A 19981-nucleotide genomic window follows, 5' to 3' on the forward strand; every position below is an offset into this window, starting at 1 on the left:
CTGTTATTCCTAATAAAAGCCCTGTTAAAAGCAACAATGTACTCTAATGACCTTTTTTTGGGTTTATCATTACTGAACAAAATCATTCCCGTCGTTAGTGTCATGCCCCTGTCGTGATACATATTGTTCATGTTATTATGTTTTTTTATAAAATGCTTGTGTTCGCCAGACTCTGGTAGAAACGACGCGTTGTTAGGCGACGAAGAACTACGAAGGCCTTTTTTATTTAGCTCACCTTGAAGCCAAGAGTAGACCTCACGGCTATCTAGGCGTGCCGCTCGTCCAATTATCCTTGCGAAGCTGGCGACTAAGTGGCCAAACACGTTCATATGCAATACAATCTTTTGCCGTACACAAACACACTAAACAGCTATTACCATTAGCATCACGATCACAACAAACGCTTCGAACGCACACGGAGCCCCACGACGATCCAGGCAGCAAACGCTCGCCAGCCGGTCGCCTCGACACCGCTGACAACAACAACCACATCAACAGCAGCACAAGCAACAAACATCCCACCACAGCAAAACAATAACAAGACGGATCTATCCCGTGGCTATACACGACCAATAGCTGATACCAACGCGATGGAACGCACTCAAAATTCGTGCGTTGAATAGCACGACATACTATTTCTATACCAGGCGACCACCCTCTATACTGTACGCACTCGCTAACACTCACGCTACCGAAACGGCACGACAACCTCAAACGGCACGGCGCTTCAACGCGACTCCGTATACGAATCGATAACTCTACGGCGTCAGCGGCGATGGCAGCGGCCACTAGCAGCAGCAGCAATCACCAAAAAATGCAAAGAATTCGACGAGATCTGATACCAATGTGCTCGACTGTGATACGTTCGCTTACTAGAGAACCCTGCTGTGTGGTTCGTTTTGTGGCACGATCAGTGTTTTGGGCACGCTGAATCGCGCTGTCGAAACGGGGAGCAGATAATAACATGGCTGAGAAAAAGAGAAGGGGTGCAGTAGAGGAGTGTTCCCGGAGAGGTCCGTTTGCGGCGAAAGCAAAGAGAAAGGGAAATCAACAATATTTAAAGAGACGTAGTGGCGAGCGGGACTGGGACACTCACCTTTACAGATGATGTTGGTAACGAGGACAGATGTTGAATAAAGTAGTGACGTAGCGTTGTTTTTGACAGGGAGAGATATCGCTGAGTGACATTTTTTGTTTATACTACTGAGTGTATTTTGTCCTTATTGAGAGAAATAGGCATCTGGAGAGATAATCATGAAACTGCGTTCAGGAAAAAAATGTATAATTTTTTAAACTGGCAACACATAACGAGTGGGCTAATATTATTTTGTGTATTTTTAAAGTGCTGTAGCAAAAAGTGAGAACGTCCAAGTATCTACGCGTTTGCAAAGTGTTACTCTCATAGTAAAACTAGCGGCTATGAATAAAAACACCATAAGTACATTCTCTAAGATACAGCCTATATTTGTTCTTTCTTTTGTTTATCTGTTAAAGCTGCCCTCACACATTGGTATATTCACCCCCCATTATAATCCAAGATAATAGCCCATACATGTAAGCACTTAATAAAAGGCAAGCATTGCATACGGTGCGCACAGTTAAGTTCATTGTTAGGATTAATCCTGGTTCGGCTAAGTTTGGGACAGTAATTATGTCCCTTAACGCGACGCGTAAATCTATCGTTTACTTGAGAACTCAATATACATTGTCTGAGAAACGCTGTCACATGTCTAAATAATCAGTGTATTTCCGCTATAGTGCTACATAAAAAGCTTGAAATACTTACATATGAACAGACATATATATATGCGCATTTTTGCAGATAATATAATTATACAAGGAGAGAGAGCTATGATACAATAATAATAATAAGCATAATAACAATAATATTAATCTTAACAGTACTAATACACAACAATTAGAATAAGTTATTTTCTACAAGCTAAATCCAAAAGGTCGATTTTCTGTCGCACAAATCGCGCTGCCCCTTGGTGGTGAACGTCGGTCGCTGTTGCTGCAACGATGTTCGACCTACAGGTTTCTGTACAATTGGCCCAATGGCTGTGTGAGCTGTTTCGATGATAAAACCTATGTAACAGCAGCATCATAATAGAAATTCGAACTTTTAGTTCGTTTGCATAATCGTACAAGGTCCATTTTGTATGATGCTAAGTAAAGGATTAAGCAAGAACGACCTACCAACAATAGTTAAGTCAAGTGCTACGTCTTTCAAATTGGTGTTGCTTTCCTTCTTTTGCTCTTTTTAAAGTGCGCGGGATAACAACTACTGAGAGAGAGAAACAGTCAAGAAATCGGGCACTGGAAAAAAAGTAAACTTAGCCTCGCTGCGTCTCTGCCAGAGCCCCACCATCATTTTGATTGGTGCCTCTCTTCTCAGCTGTATGAAATCGGAAGCAAATCGCGTTTAAAAAGGCCGACGATAGATAGGTTTCAATGACATTGTTTTCGTTACTGCGAGCTGTCGTGTTCTACTTTAGCATCCCCTACCTGAAGTACGCATTAAACGATTCCAGATCGTTGTTAAGCTTTTTCGACAAGTAATCCATACTTGATGGACTAAGATCGTCGATTCCGAATGCGCCCAGTACATCATATTCCGCCTGCCAGTTAATTGACCCTTTGGAATTTGCCATCGCCAGATCAAATGATCGAGTTGTAGAGTTATACAGTACACCTTCGCTGCGATATGTGTAGAGTTTGTACGCAGGATTAACCTAACGAGATAGAACAACAACCGAAATGAAGATCGGTCTTAGCTGACATTGTTCTAAGACGAAAGAAAAAAATATGATTCAATACCGTTTTAATTATTATTGTTACCATATATTCTAACAAATATTTATAGACATGGAACAGGGTAAAAATTTGACTCTGAACTCCCACGGGCCTTTCGTATGGTACCGAGTCTAAACGGTGTAAATAGCAGTCACCAGTAGATGCCGGGAACGATTTGCATGGTTATCAGTGGAACATACACCAATTAATATGTTGTCCCTCCAAAAGCGAGGCTTACATAGGTATAAGAGGTTGCGCTGGGGGCAATGAAAGCTACTCCGACTGGCGTCGAGCGGTCTTCGCTATAAAACATGTTAAACTGGTCGAAATGTGTGTGTCCATAAAATTGACCGGTAATCGTTGAATTAAATCTGAAAAATGAGATCGATAATCGCAAGAAATGTTTATTGTATATTTTGTATACTCTATAGGCGTCAATAGCAGAACTCGAGCTAAAGGATGATTTCAAGATAACGTAATTTCTATAGTCAATCATCAAATGAGTTCACAACCAAAACCTGAAAATATATTAACTTAAAACATGTTATTGAACTGTGACGAGCATATTTCGCAAGCGATATGTATTAGTGAAGTACTGCTGTAATGATCAATCGAAGTAATAAAGATAATCGCGGCCGCATGAAGATGAAGCATATACGTTACCTGCGCACCTGTATTAGGTGTAATGAAAACGTTCACAAAGAGCTTTATTCTATGTTTAGAAGAGGTCGAGTTCGCAAGAATCTCAGTTTTCGTGCAGAAACATAAGCGTGCTATTTTGTGACATAAACAAATGTAGGAAACACCGATCCTCGCCATTAGAAAAGAGCCGATCAAGATTTATCCAGAAAAAGAAGTTGGGTTTTCAAGACAGTTTTTGTTGGTGTTTGCAGATCCGTCGAAGCTTATATTAAGGAACCTTTCGGAACCTCACAAATGCCGCACCAGCTCCCAATGATGACAGTAGAAGAGGGTGTCATACGTTGACTTCAGTCGGTTCCATTCAAATGCAGTATTACTTTCACAAGCAAGCACGGCCATTTCTAACAAAAGCATTGCAGCTCACTATGGAAAGAAGCAGAACTGTATTACGGACGGCGTAAGCTAGCACTGAGATGCTTGTTTTTATTCCTACGGATAATTTACGAAGCGGTACGAATGCAAATTGCACGAGGTCGCCGGCTCAGAGCCTATTAATAAATGTTTTTGTAACGTGAACTGCACATATTGGTGTAATAGCAATACGTTTGCATTACTTCGTTATGCCCTTACTTTCGAATAAAGGTGTATTTAAATTTGAAAAAAAATATTTTTTTTATAAAATTATTTCCCAAACACAAAAAATGTTTGAAGTTAGTTTTTCAGATTTTCGGTTTCTTAGATAACCTATTTTCCTATGTGACGTATATATCTTCTCCTTATGAATGGAATGAATCTTTGTCATATTATCACTCTAAATAAATGAATAATTGCATTAATGGAATATTATGGCTTCGAACGATGTGATAACTTTTAATTTAATAAACATGTCTGTTCAGGTCAATGCATATCAAGTTTATGAACTTTGTTTTATTTCTGTGCGGAAATGATGTCGTGCTTTTGCATACTAATCAGGTACTGTATATTTTTTTGCTTAACACTGTATACACGCTTTAATCGTTCTGGGTGCATTTGATCAGGAGAATACGGAATCAACGACGCGATCCATGGAGTCTACTGCACGTATGACGCACGGCTTAATGAGGGTAAAATATCAGCATTTTCTGTGATCTGTTTTTGCGCATAATTGCTCGATATAAGCGGGTCGATGCGAACGCACTGGCCTTGTTTTCAAACGAAAAAAATCTGCCTGTGACATAACTTGCTACGACAAATACCATGGTGATTGTGATCACCTGAAAACTTACGGCCCTTACTACGAAATTGTTTTGGTCAAAGTGACTTCACGAATTTATGTAAAGTAGAAGTTCCAACATGGACTAATCACATATTAATCCACTCACAAGTCAAAATTATTATAAACATCTAGACAATTATCCATCTACCACAATCAGTCTTAGTTCTTAAGAGTTTTTTATGGCAAATCTATGCGCTCGAATTTATGCTATTAGGCAAATGTAGCTCATCATTACCGAAATTTTGGTTGTACAGTAAGAGGTCCATATATTTTAATTATGAATCTAGTTGCGAGCTAGTTAGTTAGAATTTCATGTATACTGTTATCTGACACAAAACATTTATAAAGTAGACTATATCTGGCTTTTTGATAGAGAGAGATGAATCTTTCCTACCTTTGGACGATTCTCAGGAACTGTTCACTCCACGTGTAGATGCAATCGAAACTTGAAGGGGGCACATGACCAAGGATATGGACGAATTGACCTCGTCCTTCGCTGTCAGCGAGCTCTCGCACTAACCACGCAAGCTGTCCTGCAGGATCGCGAGAATCGGCTAACAGCCATAAATTGAGGTAGTAACACATATTAGTGTTTAACGAAATCACTTTTAATGCAGGCGAAACTGTTTTGGCGTAAAAGCCGCCGCGGCGCACCTGGAAGAACAGGCAGAACCATTTTTGATATCGTAAAATTTGCGCCCCGTATGAAAATCAATTGACGTCAAAGAAGTTGTTCAACCTAAGAAAAATTGAGAATAATAGGCAAAGAATTTGTCGCTCAGTTCTACTGAGCTATAGGGCATTACCTGCTGCAGTGCTAAATCTTTCACTACTTCATTGATTGTATTTATAGAACTATCAAATACGTGCGAGAACGTACCGTAACCAGTTGCTCATCAGCAAGCCAGGCCTGCCAAATATCCGCTAAGCTTTCGTAGAGCTCTAAAGTTTTGACAGTGGGAAGCGATTGTCGGAAGGTTTTGTTGCTAGTCTCAGTAGAAAATAGATTCGGAGGTACAGCCTCGTGATTTCCCACGGCAGGAAATACTGGCACGTCAAAACTCAACTTATCGGCTAACAACTGATAGACCGTCCGTGTAATGTTCCAGTATTCCGTTTTATTCGATTTCCACACATCGTGCGGTGGGATGTCGCCCGTCAGGTAAACGTGAGATATCTGGTAAGGTCGAGATGTTAGAAAAAATGACGCAGGCGTAATTGGATTTGATTGGCACTACGCGCGCAGGTACAAACCCGTTAAGCTCGTAAATTTACGGTGAAGGTTGTCTAGTGAGATACGTAAAGTAAGGTTTTCTATATTTTTATAGATAAAATTTGCTCTTCCGACAGAAGTAAGATCTGATCAGGTATACTGCGGTAATTAATCGTATTAATAATAAAGGTATGCTACTAGTAAAAACGAATGGAAAATCAGATAGAGAATGTCCTTAGAGAAAAGCAACTTATCTGTGAACTCATATTATGTATCAAAAACAAAGAAAAAATAGAATGCTCTAAATTACTACAAAGAAGTTATCCATAACAAGTATGATGCTATGAACCTAGTAAATTTCTTTCTGAGTATTATTTGGCAAGAAGACGCCATGTTGATGAGGAAGTCGAGTAACCATCGAAGATTAATTCACTTCATAACTATAGCTCAATTATCAGCACAAATGTTATACACGCTCCCGAGTTATTTCTCGTTTTCTTTACAGTGTTCACGTAATTAGCTACAAGCTCACGCAGATTAAACAAGCATGAATTATATGTATATATATCAAACCTTATCGGTAATGCTGACGGCATCGTTGACGAGGCTTTCGATCGTCTCGAGCGGCATATCGCAGTGACGTGTATCACCAAAATGGCCTGCTAACATCGAAACCTCCGTACTGATTCGGACCGCCTGATTCTCGGCATTTTTGTTGCTCAGACTCGACGATTCCGTTGAAATTACCAATGGTAGCAAGTTCGATTCCGGGTTCTGCTGTTCGGGCAGCTCCCGACAGCAAAGAGGCCGGTCACACTGGGCTATGGCCCCTTGACGATAGCGTGGATCATAATGGATATCGGATATATGTAGAATCTTCATTGTTGCAGAAGTCTGGCAACGTTTTTCGTTTTGTAGAGAAAGACGCACATACTTTTAGTGTTTGTTTAATTTAAGTCGAACGATCATCGTATGTTTATCTAACATTTAAGGACGCGCATATGTTTATAGTCTTATATATGGAAATCTCTTTTTCTGTACTATCAGTAAAGTAGTACGCTCCATAGTATCTCGATATTCTCGAATAGTGTCAGCGGCATTAATGCAAGCAGCAAGACGTTGCTGCGGAAGATTACTGCCCGCGTTTAAAATTCCCGCTAGAACTAAGGTTCTCGATATTGGTGCACTGCTTGTTATTCAAATACACACTTACATAAATTTATCATCAGAACTAGTAGGTACCACGTTTGGTTACCGTTGGCAACGTGAATACTATAATCTCTACTTCTGAAATTGCCTTAGAGGCTTGCGTTCTAATATATTTTTTATACCTTTGAAATGGTTGGCCATGAATTAGCTTTAACGCCATGAGCCGCTAATAACTGTCACAGAATCTGTTCAGACATCGCTAACTAGTTTTGTTTTGTTTGTTTTAATCAACAACAACCGCAACCTTTTAGGGCGACGATTTAGCAGATAGGCAACGTTTACGCTGTTTCATCAAAGTATTTATCTGTGGACGCTAGTTAGTAGAGAAACAATTTTACTAATCAGATTAGCAATGACAATTTGACGCCTAACCGATGGCAACGACGAGTAAGTAGTATCTTATCTCTGTAAGACTTACGTACGAAGTTCAACTTCATGAAAGACTGTAATTTTCGGGCTAAAATCTATCATGTGGCTCCATACGTGTTTTATTGTCAGCAGCCTCATCATAGATACAAACTCTGCTAGATGTTTGGTGTCGGTGTTCGAAAAAGGAACCTATCCATATTCTCACAATCAGACAGCATAAATTGGAGAACTGACCGGGGACGTCAAGAGGGGAGAAAGTACTTGTCAGAAAGACTGCGTAAGGAACAGAGATGCCAAGTTTTCATGCTAGTTATAACACACAGGTTTTGATTTTGGCAGAATTTATATTCACACTGTATGTTTGAATGCGCTTCAAATAGATAGCTGTCATGACTAGGTTATGTCTCATCTGATTCTATCACCATTGATTGGGTCTCATAGACAAGCCTATTAAATTTATAGATGTCTCGAGGGTTGGACCTAAAGAAATTAGTTTTACGCTAAGTGCTGCCTACGTTAAGGATTGCTTCAGACGACTGATGGCTCTTCTCAGCATAAAACGAAGGCCAGCTACGCTTGGTTTCAAATTTCCTCACTAAGTTTCCCTGAGTTCCAGGTCCGACCTGCGTCGCAAAAGCCGCGCGAGGAAACAACAAGACGGGCGTTGCTCGTTAACGATAACCTAATCAGCTAATGCATATTTCGAATTTATTCTGAACTCGCTATTGCACTCTAGTTTAGGAGAAAGAAATAAATTTGGCCAGCGGTTATGTAATAGGAACATTACGACTGAGATCACTTACTTGATTCGTTTTTGCGCCCATACGAAGCTTCTTGGGCAGGTTTACTTTCCAGGTGTGTTGTTTTGCGGTCACTGGTCCACAGGTGGGACCAAACATCAAACCACAAATGTCACTTTGGCTCATCTTTGCTGCGAATACGCGTTCGGCAATGTTATATACCTGGTGGAACCCAGAAATGGATACACGTACACAGAAAATCATTAATACGAAGCAAAACAGATGATCAGTATAATTTCACACACCTAATAAGCTGCTAAATCGTTTTAAAGGACCTAAACTATATCTAAGAGTTTACTTGCGGACTGAATGAATTTCGACACACATAAGCCTCAGTTATAGTCTTTCGCTTGGGTCTCCGGATAGGTTTCAAGTGCTGAACTTCTTTAAATGACAGATCTAGAAGTTATCGATCGAACTTGCAGATCTTCCAGACGGACGTGTTTGGTATTTATTCATACAATAAGCTAAGTAATAAGCCATACATTTTCCTAAGTAAATTATATTTAGTGTTTTCGTTGTCGACTTTACTGTATATATTCATACCAGCAACAGATCAATAAAACGACCAGCTTTGCGTACATCTAAGTTGATTGATATTAAGTCGTATTGGAAGTTGCATATAAGTCTCAAAATAATCGATTTCATTCGGTCAAAAACTGAATGTGAGCTACATGTATCGCGGCTTCTGACGCTGTCGTTCAATTAGAATTAGGTATAGCGTAAATATTGTCACCACAATTGGTCAATCGCTACGCTTTGCTATGGGTCTGTAACGGATGATGCTGGTGTAAGGCATAAGGTCAACGGCTTTCGAAAATTACCCAGAAGGGCAAAAAGCAGAGTTGTGCAATCAACGCCAACAGCTAAATGTGACTTTAAAGACATCTGTTCAGATTACGTATAACGTGTGGGGCAACTGTGACTACTCTAAATACGAAATTGATGACCAATTGACCCAAAATAGCTCGAAGTTAGCGAGACTATTTATTTTGCCACTATATATGGCACAATTTTATATTATACGATAATTATCCTCGTAAATAAATACGTCAAAATGTGCATTTAACTTCTGGATCAGGAAGGGGCGCGATGCAACTCTTTTCCATCTACTACCCTAGAAAGCAAAAACACCACCTACGTGTATTATATACTGATCGAAAAACAAATGATTCCCGCCGCATTTGAAGGTTTCGCAATTTAGAAAACTTCACATAAACTTCTGAGATATGAACGAGTTCGAATGCTTGCCAGAAACTTTATCGACAATATTCAATAAGCTCTTCTATATTTGCATTGAGATGGTACCTATCCAAATGATGCTTGAGCTTAGCCTACTTAACACATAAAAACGATTACTTTACTTTTTATGCTAGGGCACCTAACGTAGTAGATTTGCGTCGGCATCAAACGTGCGATATTCACCCTTTGCTATATCGGTAAACGAACTGATGGGCGCCATTCCGTAGCAGCGTTTGCCGACACTTCCGACACTGTTAATGCTTGTATTATAGGTTATCTATCGACGCTCAACTGAAGTGCAACCATTCGTCCGCTGTCATCTGCTTTCGAAACAATTCGTCCAATTTTGCCGATACTACGACGGCCTAACTCACTGCGCGTATGCCAACGGTCAGCAGTAACCTGGCTTTGTTTTAGATTTCTCAGCACCGAACGTAAGCACCCTACTAACGTCATGATTGTTCCTTTGAGAGCAACCTCATGCACGTATTCAGAGCGTACCACTCTCACGTAGGCTGCATGTACAGAAAGAATCAGGGCCTAGCTACCCTTGTCCACTTCATTATAGTCGTCGTAGTAAGCGTATTCATTTCACTTAGCAACGTAACGTGAAAAAGAATACAACCTGTATAGACGCCATACGTCGTATTGTGTTTGTGTTAGTCTGAAAACTGTTTTATGCTGTATTTAGTTGGCTGCGCCGTTTTCTGAAATCAAAGCCCATTTTCGGCTAGAATCGTTGCGCGGACACCCAGAGGCAAGTGGAACTTTATCAGTGAACAGTATCTTCGACAATCGTCGTCATCGCAAACTCACACAATTATTTGTCCACAGGACAGATATATAATCCTTTATTTTTTTTATTAGAGTCCGCAAAAACTATCCGACGATTGTCTGGAATGAAATCGAAGCTAGTACAGCTTCAGTGAATGCATGCGTCCTTACCGAGTCGAGGTACTGATCAATGAGGCCTTGGCAAATGTCAGGGCTGACGAGGTCGGCCGCAAAAATGGAACACGCTAACGCGCTCATCTTTTTTAACTCGCGCCGCGTGAAATGTGTCATAGCTACCCTTGCAGAACGAAACAGTGTGAAGCACGTTTTGCACGTTTCGTTCGTAGTCACACCTGTGTCTGTAGTGTTGAGAATCTGCAATAACATACCGAAAGAAAGAACAGTTAGTTATACGCCTGGTTAAAGGAAAAGCTCAGTCAAGATACACCTAGAGTGTAGACTGAGATTGAATTTCAATAAGAAGATCTATTAAAACGAAAAACGAATTACTTTTTTCCATTTTTTTTTTGTAAAGCAAACTGATGTTATGTTACTGGTTTAGTGAGGTATTTTGGCCTCTGATAACGTTTTGTAAGACAAAATATCGGTCCCCAGACCTTTCGATAACTGCGAAAAAGGCGGACGTTGTCGAATGGTCGAGCCTCTCTGTGGCATCCCTTTTGGAATCGTTTAGCGCCATTTTTTGGACGCTTTTGTATAACGAAATCAGCAAAAAATTAGGCTCAAATAGTTCAGACTACGTTTTTGCTTGATCCTTTCGTTTACCATAGAAATTTACAAGCGGTTCTTCCGCTACTGGATATCAAGTTAGTACGCTTGCTACAAGTTTTAAATATTGTAATTGCGAGTAGATCATGCTACCCAGGGAAACGAAAGATTGGATATTATCGTTTTCTTAACACAGAAAAACAACGAATTCAGGTTGTGAAAGCGATCAGAGGAGCACATTTATGTAAACATGTCGGCTTCATTACACTATCGATCACCCATTATTCAACGAAGATGAGCCTTCAGAAACTATTGATACGTAATCAAGCGGTACTTGAACGTAACATATTTTCTGTTTCTGAATTCGCCGAATCGGTTTGGATGTGTCGGTAAATCATAATGAAGATGCATCGTTCCCTTCAACACAGTTTTCGTCACAGACTGTAAAGCGGTAAAATTAAGAATAATTGAATGAATATATCTATGTTATCCTGTATTAGCGGCACGAAACATTGCCACATTATGTAGCTTTAGGCAATAGTAAACTTACATTTGGATAACAACTTACAGTAAAATAGTTTTTTGACAATTCGCCTAGTCAGTATAGGTGTGTCGGTTCTTTATACGACGAGTATTTGTATCGAGACATTCCTGGTAGCGTAAAACGACGCGGGACAGCCACTGTGGTTTTACAAACACATCAGCCAACAACTATGGACTCAAACGCCAAATAATAATTTCAAGCAGCTTCGCGGCCATTTTGTCGCACCTTTCCTACATCTAGCGGATGCTAATTTTCACGGGTAGTCAATACCGGATATTATAATATGATATCAAACTGTCAATAATGACAAATATATGGCGTCCGCCACGGGGATGCCACACTGCGCATCTTCTTTACTCCGCGCTGTCCAAGCTGCGCCGATATCTATACGCCTTCCTTCCCGATATCTCAGTGCAAAGATATTAAACGTCCAAAGATGCCGCCAAAATCGACAATGAACAACAACCGTTTCAATCCAATACGATCATGAAGCTGGGCGGACGTTGTTCTCGGCTATGCAAAAACTGATTCTCATTGGGCAGCGTTAAGCTAGCTTACCATGTGCTAACTACCTAGGTAAAAAGCAGGTAATTTTTCTACTCAACTGTGGCGTAGGTTGGCGGCCGGGCTTATGTGTGCGATCTATCGCATAGTGTTGGGATTGCGACCGGAGTGCCATTGAACGACTGTAACGCTATGGACTGCAGTTTTGATTGCCCGAGTAAAAGGGTTTTGTAGCCGGACAGCAACAAGACAACAAGATTTCATAGGCTGGTGCTAGTAGCGGTGTCTGTAACACCCCCGATATACGGGGGCCCCCAGGGATATGTCGATGTTGTTACGACATTGAGTAGGAGCGTTACATTGTAAAATATGACAGTAATCACACTATATTTCTGCGCTATCGCAGCAGGGCCGTATTGTAGCTTTGCTATTTCGTATTTGTTATGTAACGGTGTCGTCCGGCAATTGAAACGTGGCTGGCATTAATCGACTTAATCCGGCGATAGAACTCAATTGTGAGTCTACCTTTCTGTGTCGAAGCACTGGGCGAGTTCTGTAAAATTCATGATCCAAAGGAACTGTGTATAGGGGCATATCGGTGATGGCTTTTCATGGTAAGCTGCTAATGATGAGATGCTGAAAAAAACAAATAGAGACGAAATAATTGAAAGTCCTTTTTCAGTAGTTTCGCCGATGAGCTGTTGCATTCGTACTTGATAAACTATCTTTTAAGTTATCAAGCAGTGTACGACCGAGAACCGCCCAACTAAATAGATCGTGCATGATATGCTTTATACTAGCAGGGGGCTAAGTTATTTATTATGAGGTAAATTTAATCTTCGGCTTGAACCGTGCGATCCATACCGATCTGATCGACAGCCGAAATATCCGACGAACCTAACGCGAATCAGGGTTCGTAATTCCATCATCCATTCGTTTTGTAAATAGACATATGCAGCATCTACAAAGTAGAGAGCTAGTTGGTTCAAGGCGAAAGCGTCAATGGATCGACTATCGTCACACTGCTCAACTTTTGTTGGCAAAATGTCGACAGTTGTAGATAGTCAGAGCACCCTTCAAGCTCTTTTATTGACAGTGCAATTCCTGACAAAAATGAGGTAATCATAACTAGGCACAATCGATTTTCTTGATTACTGGTCACTGTTGAATAGTACCACAGTTTGGATAGCAAACAATGGGTTCCAGTAACCCCTTGGGTAAAATCGCCGAGCGAAAGTTGCTAAAATTATTACTCTGCTACTTCTATACGGGCCTGCGAGACATAAAACGTATTACCTTTTCAAATATCTAGCAGGTGAAGCGATCAAGCCCATAGCCATGATGAAAGAAAAACGACATCGCTCTGAAAGTAGTTCTAGTACTGCTCTATTGATACAAAGTCTTCATTGAAACATGTACGCCTAGTGAGCGGGCAACTACATAGACCTGCATAGACTTCATTGGACAGCTCCCGACAACTGTATCTAACAGGATTAGATGTTTGTGCAAGTTCTTGTTTACCAAGAACTCATGTGACAATTTCCCATATCCAGTTTCTGATCCCGACAGACAAAAAAGGATTTACTATACAATATGCAGATGACCATTGACAGTATTAATACGGCTCATTTGAAATTTGATTGTTTAAGCACTATCCATTGATACTTATCAGAACTTTTTTATGCTGATTTGTTGATAAGATAAGAGGACTTGTCTTCCAATTGCAGTTATGTTTAATTACAGGCATCTGGGGGCTAAAAAATTCGAATTTTTAGAAACAACTGTATCCATTTTACTAATACAGTGGTAGCCAATTTAACAGCACTTTGTAATCGTTAAGGAAGAATTATACTGTATTTCTATCAATGCAGCATAAACTGGTTCTAAAACAGATGTAGCGCTTCGCGTTACTTGGCGTCACAGATCGTCCATCGATCTCAAGCCGACTGAAAAATCATATCATGTAATATAATATATACAATTGTTACTAGACATCTTAGTAATTATTCTGATATCATCTTGTTCTGTGGCACTGCCAAACAAGCCCTATAACAACCATTGAGGTTTTCGTTTTCTTGGCAATGTTACTTTAATGCAATTATTTCTGCGCAATATTACATCAAGAAATTGTTTCGACGCATCTGGTTTCTGCTACACGGACTTTTTTTTAACCAAAGATCAATATCGGCTGTTTTCGAAAGATAAGACGCTTAATGGGATTGACCTAATAAACGATTTCGCTATCTGACCTTTTTCACTGCTGGTCCGCATCGGTTACGCGATTATGATTTAAAAAAATTTTTTACGACCTTGAATCATGTAATGTTAGTGGAAAGTTTTTTTGGCTTCTTTACTTTTCTCGTTTACAAATTAGGAGAATCTTCAGCAGCACAGTTAGCGTAGGCTATTCTACAATGAGCTCCTGCCTAATATTTTCCACCCTCTGTGTTGAGTTCTACGTCCGGTGTCGCTGACGGTAGCCAGGCATTTTAATAGATGGCTGGCCCCCAGCTCGAAACGAAGTGTGTCTGTCTATGCTAGCCATCTGTCTGATGGGATGCCTGCCTAGTAACGATACCGGGCGTAAAACTCGAACCATAAAGGTTGGAAGAAACACTAACCGGAGTAATGTAGAGGGGCAAGGCATTCAAAATTTCCCCAGTCTGACTAACATCTCCGAAGGCAGATCGAAAGTCGCCGGTCATAAACCTGAACCAGCTCGTTTCTTGGTCTGATAAATTCGACAAAAACCATGAGCAGAAAGACGATAATTACCAGATTCGACAATTATTGAAGTTGAAGTTTTCAACCGTTATGAACGCTAGCCAATGGCCGGAGCACGACTTGCATTCTGTCCAGAAAGCTTCGCCAGTTGGGGTCTACAGAACACACCGCTAATGACACCTTGTTCAAGGCAATTCCAAGTACGAGCTATTCCCTTTCAGCAACCTCACTATAATAACGGAAGCAGCGCAATTTAGATATCCGCTGACATCTAGACTCATCATTTTATACGATCCGGGATTCGGGCGAAAACCCATTTGGCCCCTTGTGCGGCTAGCTGACGACCAGCTTCAGCCCGTTTCGGTTAACCAACACCGGCTTACTGCAATACAGGTGTGTTAGTTTTCTTAGGCCTGCTGACATATCCCTTTTTTACGAGCAATCGTGATTCCGCCGAAAATATCCGCTATGCTCAAGGTTTCGAGTGTGTCGTCAGTCTAAAGAAGAGGTTTCTGAGTAGTAACCCTGTTCTAATCACATACTCGTCTATGGTGTTTTTCCGAAGCATGAGCATGCTCCCTTTTGCTTAGATAAGGTCCGTCTTTTTCTTTATCTTATAGCGCGCATTTAAGTAAATCGAGATCATCAAATCGCACGACATATTGTAAATCGTCGGTGTGACAATCGACTCTAGACACTGAAACGCGACGTCTTTTTGCAGTATATCGATGGTACAGACTTATCGCCTTTCAAATGCAAAACGTATAGACAGAGATTGTGTTATATATTTGAGGTGCCGAACACTATTTATATTGATGACCAACTGGCGAATTTGCTGGTGATGGAAACAAAATGCTTACTCATAAATTTCTAGATTAAATAGAGGATATTCGTTGGTCATTTCATGTCTCGGGACAGACTTTTTTCTAGAGAAATTAATCAGTATACATATAGATTACTCATCCACAATAATACTATATCTTCATAATTTGACGTTTGTTTCTATTACTTTTCATACCATAGAGAGTATAGAAAAAAAACATTTCTACAACTTCCCGCTGTATTAAATATCTTAGCCAAAAACTCCTCGTAAAAACTAAATTCTATTAGATGACTAGCTAGGTTTCTTTTAGAGTTCTTTTTTCTAATGGTAAAGGAGTACCAACCGTGTTAACGTTAAGTGTCTGTAAGGCATTGATCACGTCGCCAAGCTCATTTTCGCGGTTCTGATCCATATAGATTGCATTCTCCATAGCATTTTGGAAATCGGCCACTCTCCGTGCCTTGATATGAAACTGCTCTGTTGGCTTGTTGTATTTCAGAACAGCTAACAGCGGTAAAAAGATAACAAATGCCAGTCCAGCAGGCACCGCGTGCTTCATCCACGTCATCTTTTTCGAGTTCACTCCGTTCTGTCTTCTACTGTGGGCACGCACAAAAAACGATTAGTTGCGAAACAGTCTTCAGGGACTGTGATTACGGAACCGTTTGTTGATATTAGCATTTGCTCGTAAGGCCCGAGTAGGAACCACGCATTTCCACACCGGTGCACCGTCGCACGAGTCCAATCTACTTTTCTACCCAGATAATAACACTGCTGTTAAGTATGAAATTATTTCTACCACCTTAATTTGTTCTATACCAATGAAAAGAACGTTTTCGTTTGTAGCTAACACCACTACAACGGCTTCATTTCACAGACGTTGTTTAGCAGGCATAAACACTACTTCGTCAACCGACCTTAGGCTCGCACAGGAAGACAGGTCGTACGCTGCCTCCTCATGGTACTCCTCTTCCAAAACTGGCTATTTTGACAGCGAGCCTCAGTCTCACGGTGGGGCAGCAGCAGCAGCGGATCAGCCTGACATTGAAAAGCAACCAGCAACATTAACTTTAACCCAATGAAGAAGACTTCACTCAACAGATACAAACACAGGTAGGTATAACAGTCACAGACCCGCAAAGACGGACAATTGGCGTGTTAACTGCGTGTTTAGCACAGCGACGCAGATTGTGGCTCTGGGCTTCTTTCTTTCCTAATGTATGGCCAGACGAAGCTGCCGTACAATGACGATTACACAAAGCCACTAGACTAGACGCCACGTAGGACTTGTTATCGTTGAACCTGAACGTAGCCTTGATAATAATAACGTTTGGCTTTGTCTGTGCCTGTATGTCCATCTGTCCACCCGTGTGTTGTGTGCATGTGTTTGAGTGTGTGTATGTGTGCGTCATTGACTAATGTACACAACAAACAAGTCGCCAAAGCGCAACATTGAACTGCAGCACAGCTGCAAACGATCAGCAGTACTCACTGGTCTATGTCCCACCATGCATACCGTCGACTCGGTCATCTACACAAGACAGACGCGAGACATTAGTTGACGTTGATGATAACCTGAAAATCGTTTTGCGCTGCGTGAGCCATGGATTTCATCCATCTAGCCATTACTAGATATTAGCTAGTTGTAGATTGCTGCTTGTCGGTTGTGACCGGTTCGAAACCCATGACGGCGGGGTAAACACACGAACGCGATGTAGCATCGGACTGCACAGCTCCATGTGTCAGCCAATTAGCTGCTTATGGCGAATGAATGAGCTCTGGCCGGCGCTAGCTCTAGTCGTGTCTGTATCGGTATCCACTGGTTGCTAATCCCGCTGCTACTGTGACCGCTGCAAGCAGTGGTGAGGCGTGCGTCTGCCACCATCGCTACCTTGGCGAGAACAATTTGTTACAACAGCTTCAATGCTGCGCCATCAAGGCCGATTAAGTCATCGACGACACTCATGTTGATGGCTGGAAAACACGTGACCGGCCAACCAGTTATGAAGGAGACTGTCAGTCAATACGATGCATAACGGAAGGGACAACGCCTTCTGCTCTTTTTTTCTGCGTTGGCCTTATCTATTTCGCATATTCTTTAATCGAAGATATAGCTGTAGCGACGCGTCTCTGATGCGAAATATGCGATACTAATCAACGTGCCGTTCGAGATATGGAGGCGGTAAGCTGCGATATGAGCTCATGGCTCAGTTCGAAAGAACGATGATATTAGAAAAAACGGGAGAAAGGCAATTATAGCCTCGATACTCTCTTCGAATTCCATCTTCCTTTTTCGCTATTTATTGAACAACCGCAGACAACAGCAAATAACCTCATTTGCTAAAGCAATTGAAATCGGGATGAAAATAGCTAAAAATATAGAAAAATAGAAATATAGCGAAATAGAACGATATAGGCTAAACGAAAAGTGATCCTATAAACGAGATAACTTCGTCGAGGGAAAGCATTCATTCATGGGTGACTTTTGGTAAGGTACATTATGCGACAGCTGGAAGATCTCTGCAGGGCATCATGTTTTTGAGAAAGGAAACTATCGTTATTACTGCTGGTGTTTCTTTTTATGAATGCATCGCGTGCATTTTTGTGCTGTGTTGACTTTTTGCACATATATAATTATTTGCTTGGCTAGATACTGGCTAATATAGGCATAAATTGTTGTCAAAAACTTTATGATCCGACATAGTCATGCGTACTTTTCTTGAAATAAATAAAATAAAGTTATATGTATGTATATGAGTTTACTTTGTACAGTTAGACATGTTGTCTACCCAACAGACGGTATTAATAAATTATGACAGCAGCAATATATCACATGAGATTTTAATGAGGAATAAATTTTGCTGGAATATATTTTCCACGCGCGTCGACCTTTGATCATATGCCTATTTAGCAGGTGGTACCGTGTATACGAACCTGCGTCATTGTTAATATACAGTACAATAGCATGTTACTCAAGCTCGCGCTTGCCCTCAAAGCCAATTCATAAGCTATCTATTCCAGTTCAACAGCCCAGTTTTAAACACCCAACAATACGGGAGCTTCATGCACAGCACGTATGTTCTTAACAGGAGAAAATCAAAATCTGGATTGTCTAATGCAATGCTTAACGAGAGTACCAAAGGTAAAACCTCGTACACTTGTTATGTGAAATATATAGACTAAATATATGGATTATTTTTTGTTTTGCGTCAGTTGCTTAAGAAACGAAATAAGATATAAGATGAAATGTGTTTACACCCGCATTGAAACGTAGAGCACCAATTGTCCATAAGCTTAAGTTAACCAATTCACTATTACGGATCCTTTCAGGATATAGATTGTTCAATTGTAAACGAAGGAATATGTCCAATCCTCTATGATGGAATCCTTTTGCCCTGATGTCCAGATTGAAAAATCGCTTATTTCAAGTATGAAGTATAAAAAATAAACCAAAATTCACACAAAATAACATTCTTATTTTATAGATTGTCTAATTAACTCGTAGGGATGTTGTCTTTTCGGACACGCATAAACCATATAGCCACTGAAATAACGGCTCCCTAGGCATCTGTTCGACTCATCTGAGATGCGTTTAATCAACGTTTATTATAGATAATAATTTATTATTGTATTTCCTATTACCGTACATTAACATGGCAAGTTCACGCAAACTTCACTAAAAACTCTTGACTTCAGACGTTCTCTTGCCGGCCGTTATTTGCGGCTATCGGTTAATAAAGACGAAGTGAAATAAAAGACAAAGTGTCCTAGCTTAGACCACAGGCTCATTTTTAACGTTTGGACGATGGTTGTTTTCGATGCAAGCATGTGTCAATCGCGGTCAACTGACAACACAGATTCCAACATATTTAGTAGTCGTTGCTTTATGGTCGTTAAGCCATAACAGATTATCATTTTACCACGGTAGCTTCGATTAGTAACAGCGGACCTCGTACTGGCCTTAACATAACGATGATCGGAACATTGCAATGTTGAAGTTTAGCAATAGCAAGCTAACCGATTGTAACGTGAAATACTGAAATAACACTTGAAAATACGGCTCAAGTTTGAGGTTACTAGATAAGTTTTCTAACTGTGTATATAAACTAGACTCACACGAAGAGCCAAAAACGAAAGATACACGTTTTTCGACAGAAGCATGATCCAACAGAAAGCCTCGGTGTCGTCAGTCGGACGGCTGGCCGTGTTGGCGCTATAGACTCTTAGCGGCAAATAGATCGCATTCTTATATATTTGTAAACTTTAATGGGGTGATGCCTACGATAAGAGGCTAGATTTGTGAGCTAACTTGGATATGTTATCTATTTGGGTTATTTTGACTATCGTTTACCGGATA

The 19981-nt window shown here is 40.6% G+C and overlaps 2 protein-coding genes and 1 long non-coding RNA gene across 5 annotated transcripts in view; 1 reads left to right on the forward strand and 2 right to left on the reverse strand.

The window, feature by feature from the left end:
• The window catches only part of LOC111271044 (uncharacterized), a 21376-nt gene extending 20100 nt beyond the window's left edge, over positions 1-1276 (reverse strand). The window contains exon 1 of the mRNA XM_022851585.2: positions 236-1276. The gene's annotated coding sequence lies outside the window, so the exon portion shown is untranslated. The remainder of the gene's footprint in view (positions 1-235) is intronic.
• LOC111271048 (uncharacterized) overlaps positions 1-4354 on the forward strand; it is a 7114-nt gene extending 2760 nt beyond the window's left edge. The window contains exon 3 of the long non-coding RNA XR_002686620.2: positions 3690-4354. This is a non-coding gene — a long non-coding RNA (uncharacterized LOC111271048). The remainder of the gene's footprint in view (positions 1-3689) is intronic.
• Positions 1440-17062, reverse strand: LOC111271045 (sphingomyelin phosphodiesterase). 3 transcript variants are annotated; one of them, XM_022851589.2, is made up of 10 exons: positions 16542-17062; positions 15968-16220; positions 10472-10675; positions 8288-8446; positions 6480-6800; positions 5574-5870; positions 5088-5347; positions 3035-3167; positions 2509-2735; positions 1440-2088 (listed from the first exon to the last, which is right to left on the reverse strand). In XM_022851589.2, exons 2-10 carry the CDS (start codon positions 16190-16192, stop codon positions 1929-1931), a joined length of 1986 nt encoding a protein of 661 aa, XP_022707324.1. In that variant the 5' UTR covers positions 16193-16220; positions 16542-17062; the 3' UTR covers positions 1440-1928. The 3 variants fall into 3 exon arrangements, with proteins under 3 accessions (XP_022707324.1, XP_022707325.1, XP_022707323.1); XM_022851590.2 differs by having other exon boundaries at positions 15968-16223; XM_022851588.2 differs by having other exon boundaries at positions 15968-17062.
• Between the last annotated feature and the right edge of the window lie 2919 nt (positions 17063-19981).

Source organism: Varroa jacobsoni, unplaced genomic scaffold, assembly GCF_002532875.2.
Source record: "Varroa jacobsoni isolate VJ856 unplaced genomic scaffold, vjacob_1.0 contig00294, whole genome shotgun sequence".
In the NCBI taxonomy this organism is placed as follows: Eukaryota; Metazoa; Arthropoda; class Arachnida; order Mesostigmata; family Varroidae; genus Varroa; species Varroa jacobsoni.

Coding starts and splice junctions, on each gene's coding strand:
- LOC111271045 (XM_022851589.2), bottom strand. CDS start 16,192: ATGACGTGGATGAAGCACGCGGTGCCTGCTGGACTGGCATTTGTTATC. Junction 10,676..15,967: donor AGACACTTAACGTTAACACG/GTTGGTACTCCT, acceptor ATGTTATTGCAG/ATTCTCAACACTACAGACAC. Junction 5,348..5,573: donor CTGATGAGCAACTGGTTACG/GTACGTTCTCGC, acceptor CTGTTCTTCCAG/GTGCGCCGCGGCGGCTTTTA.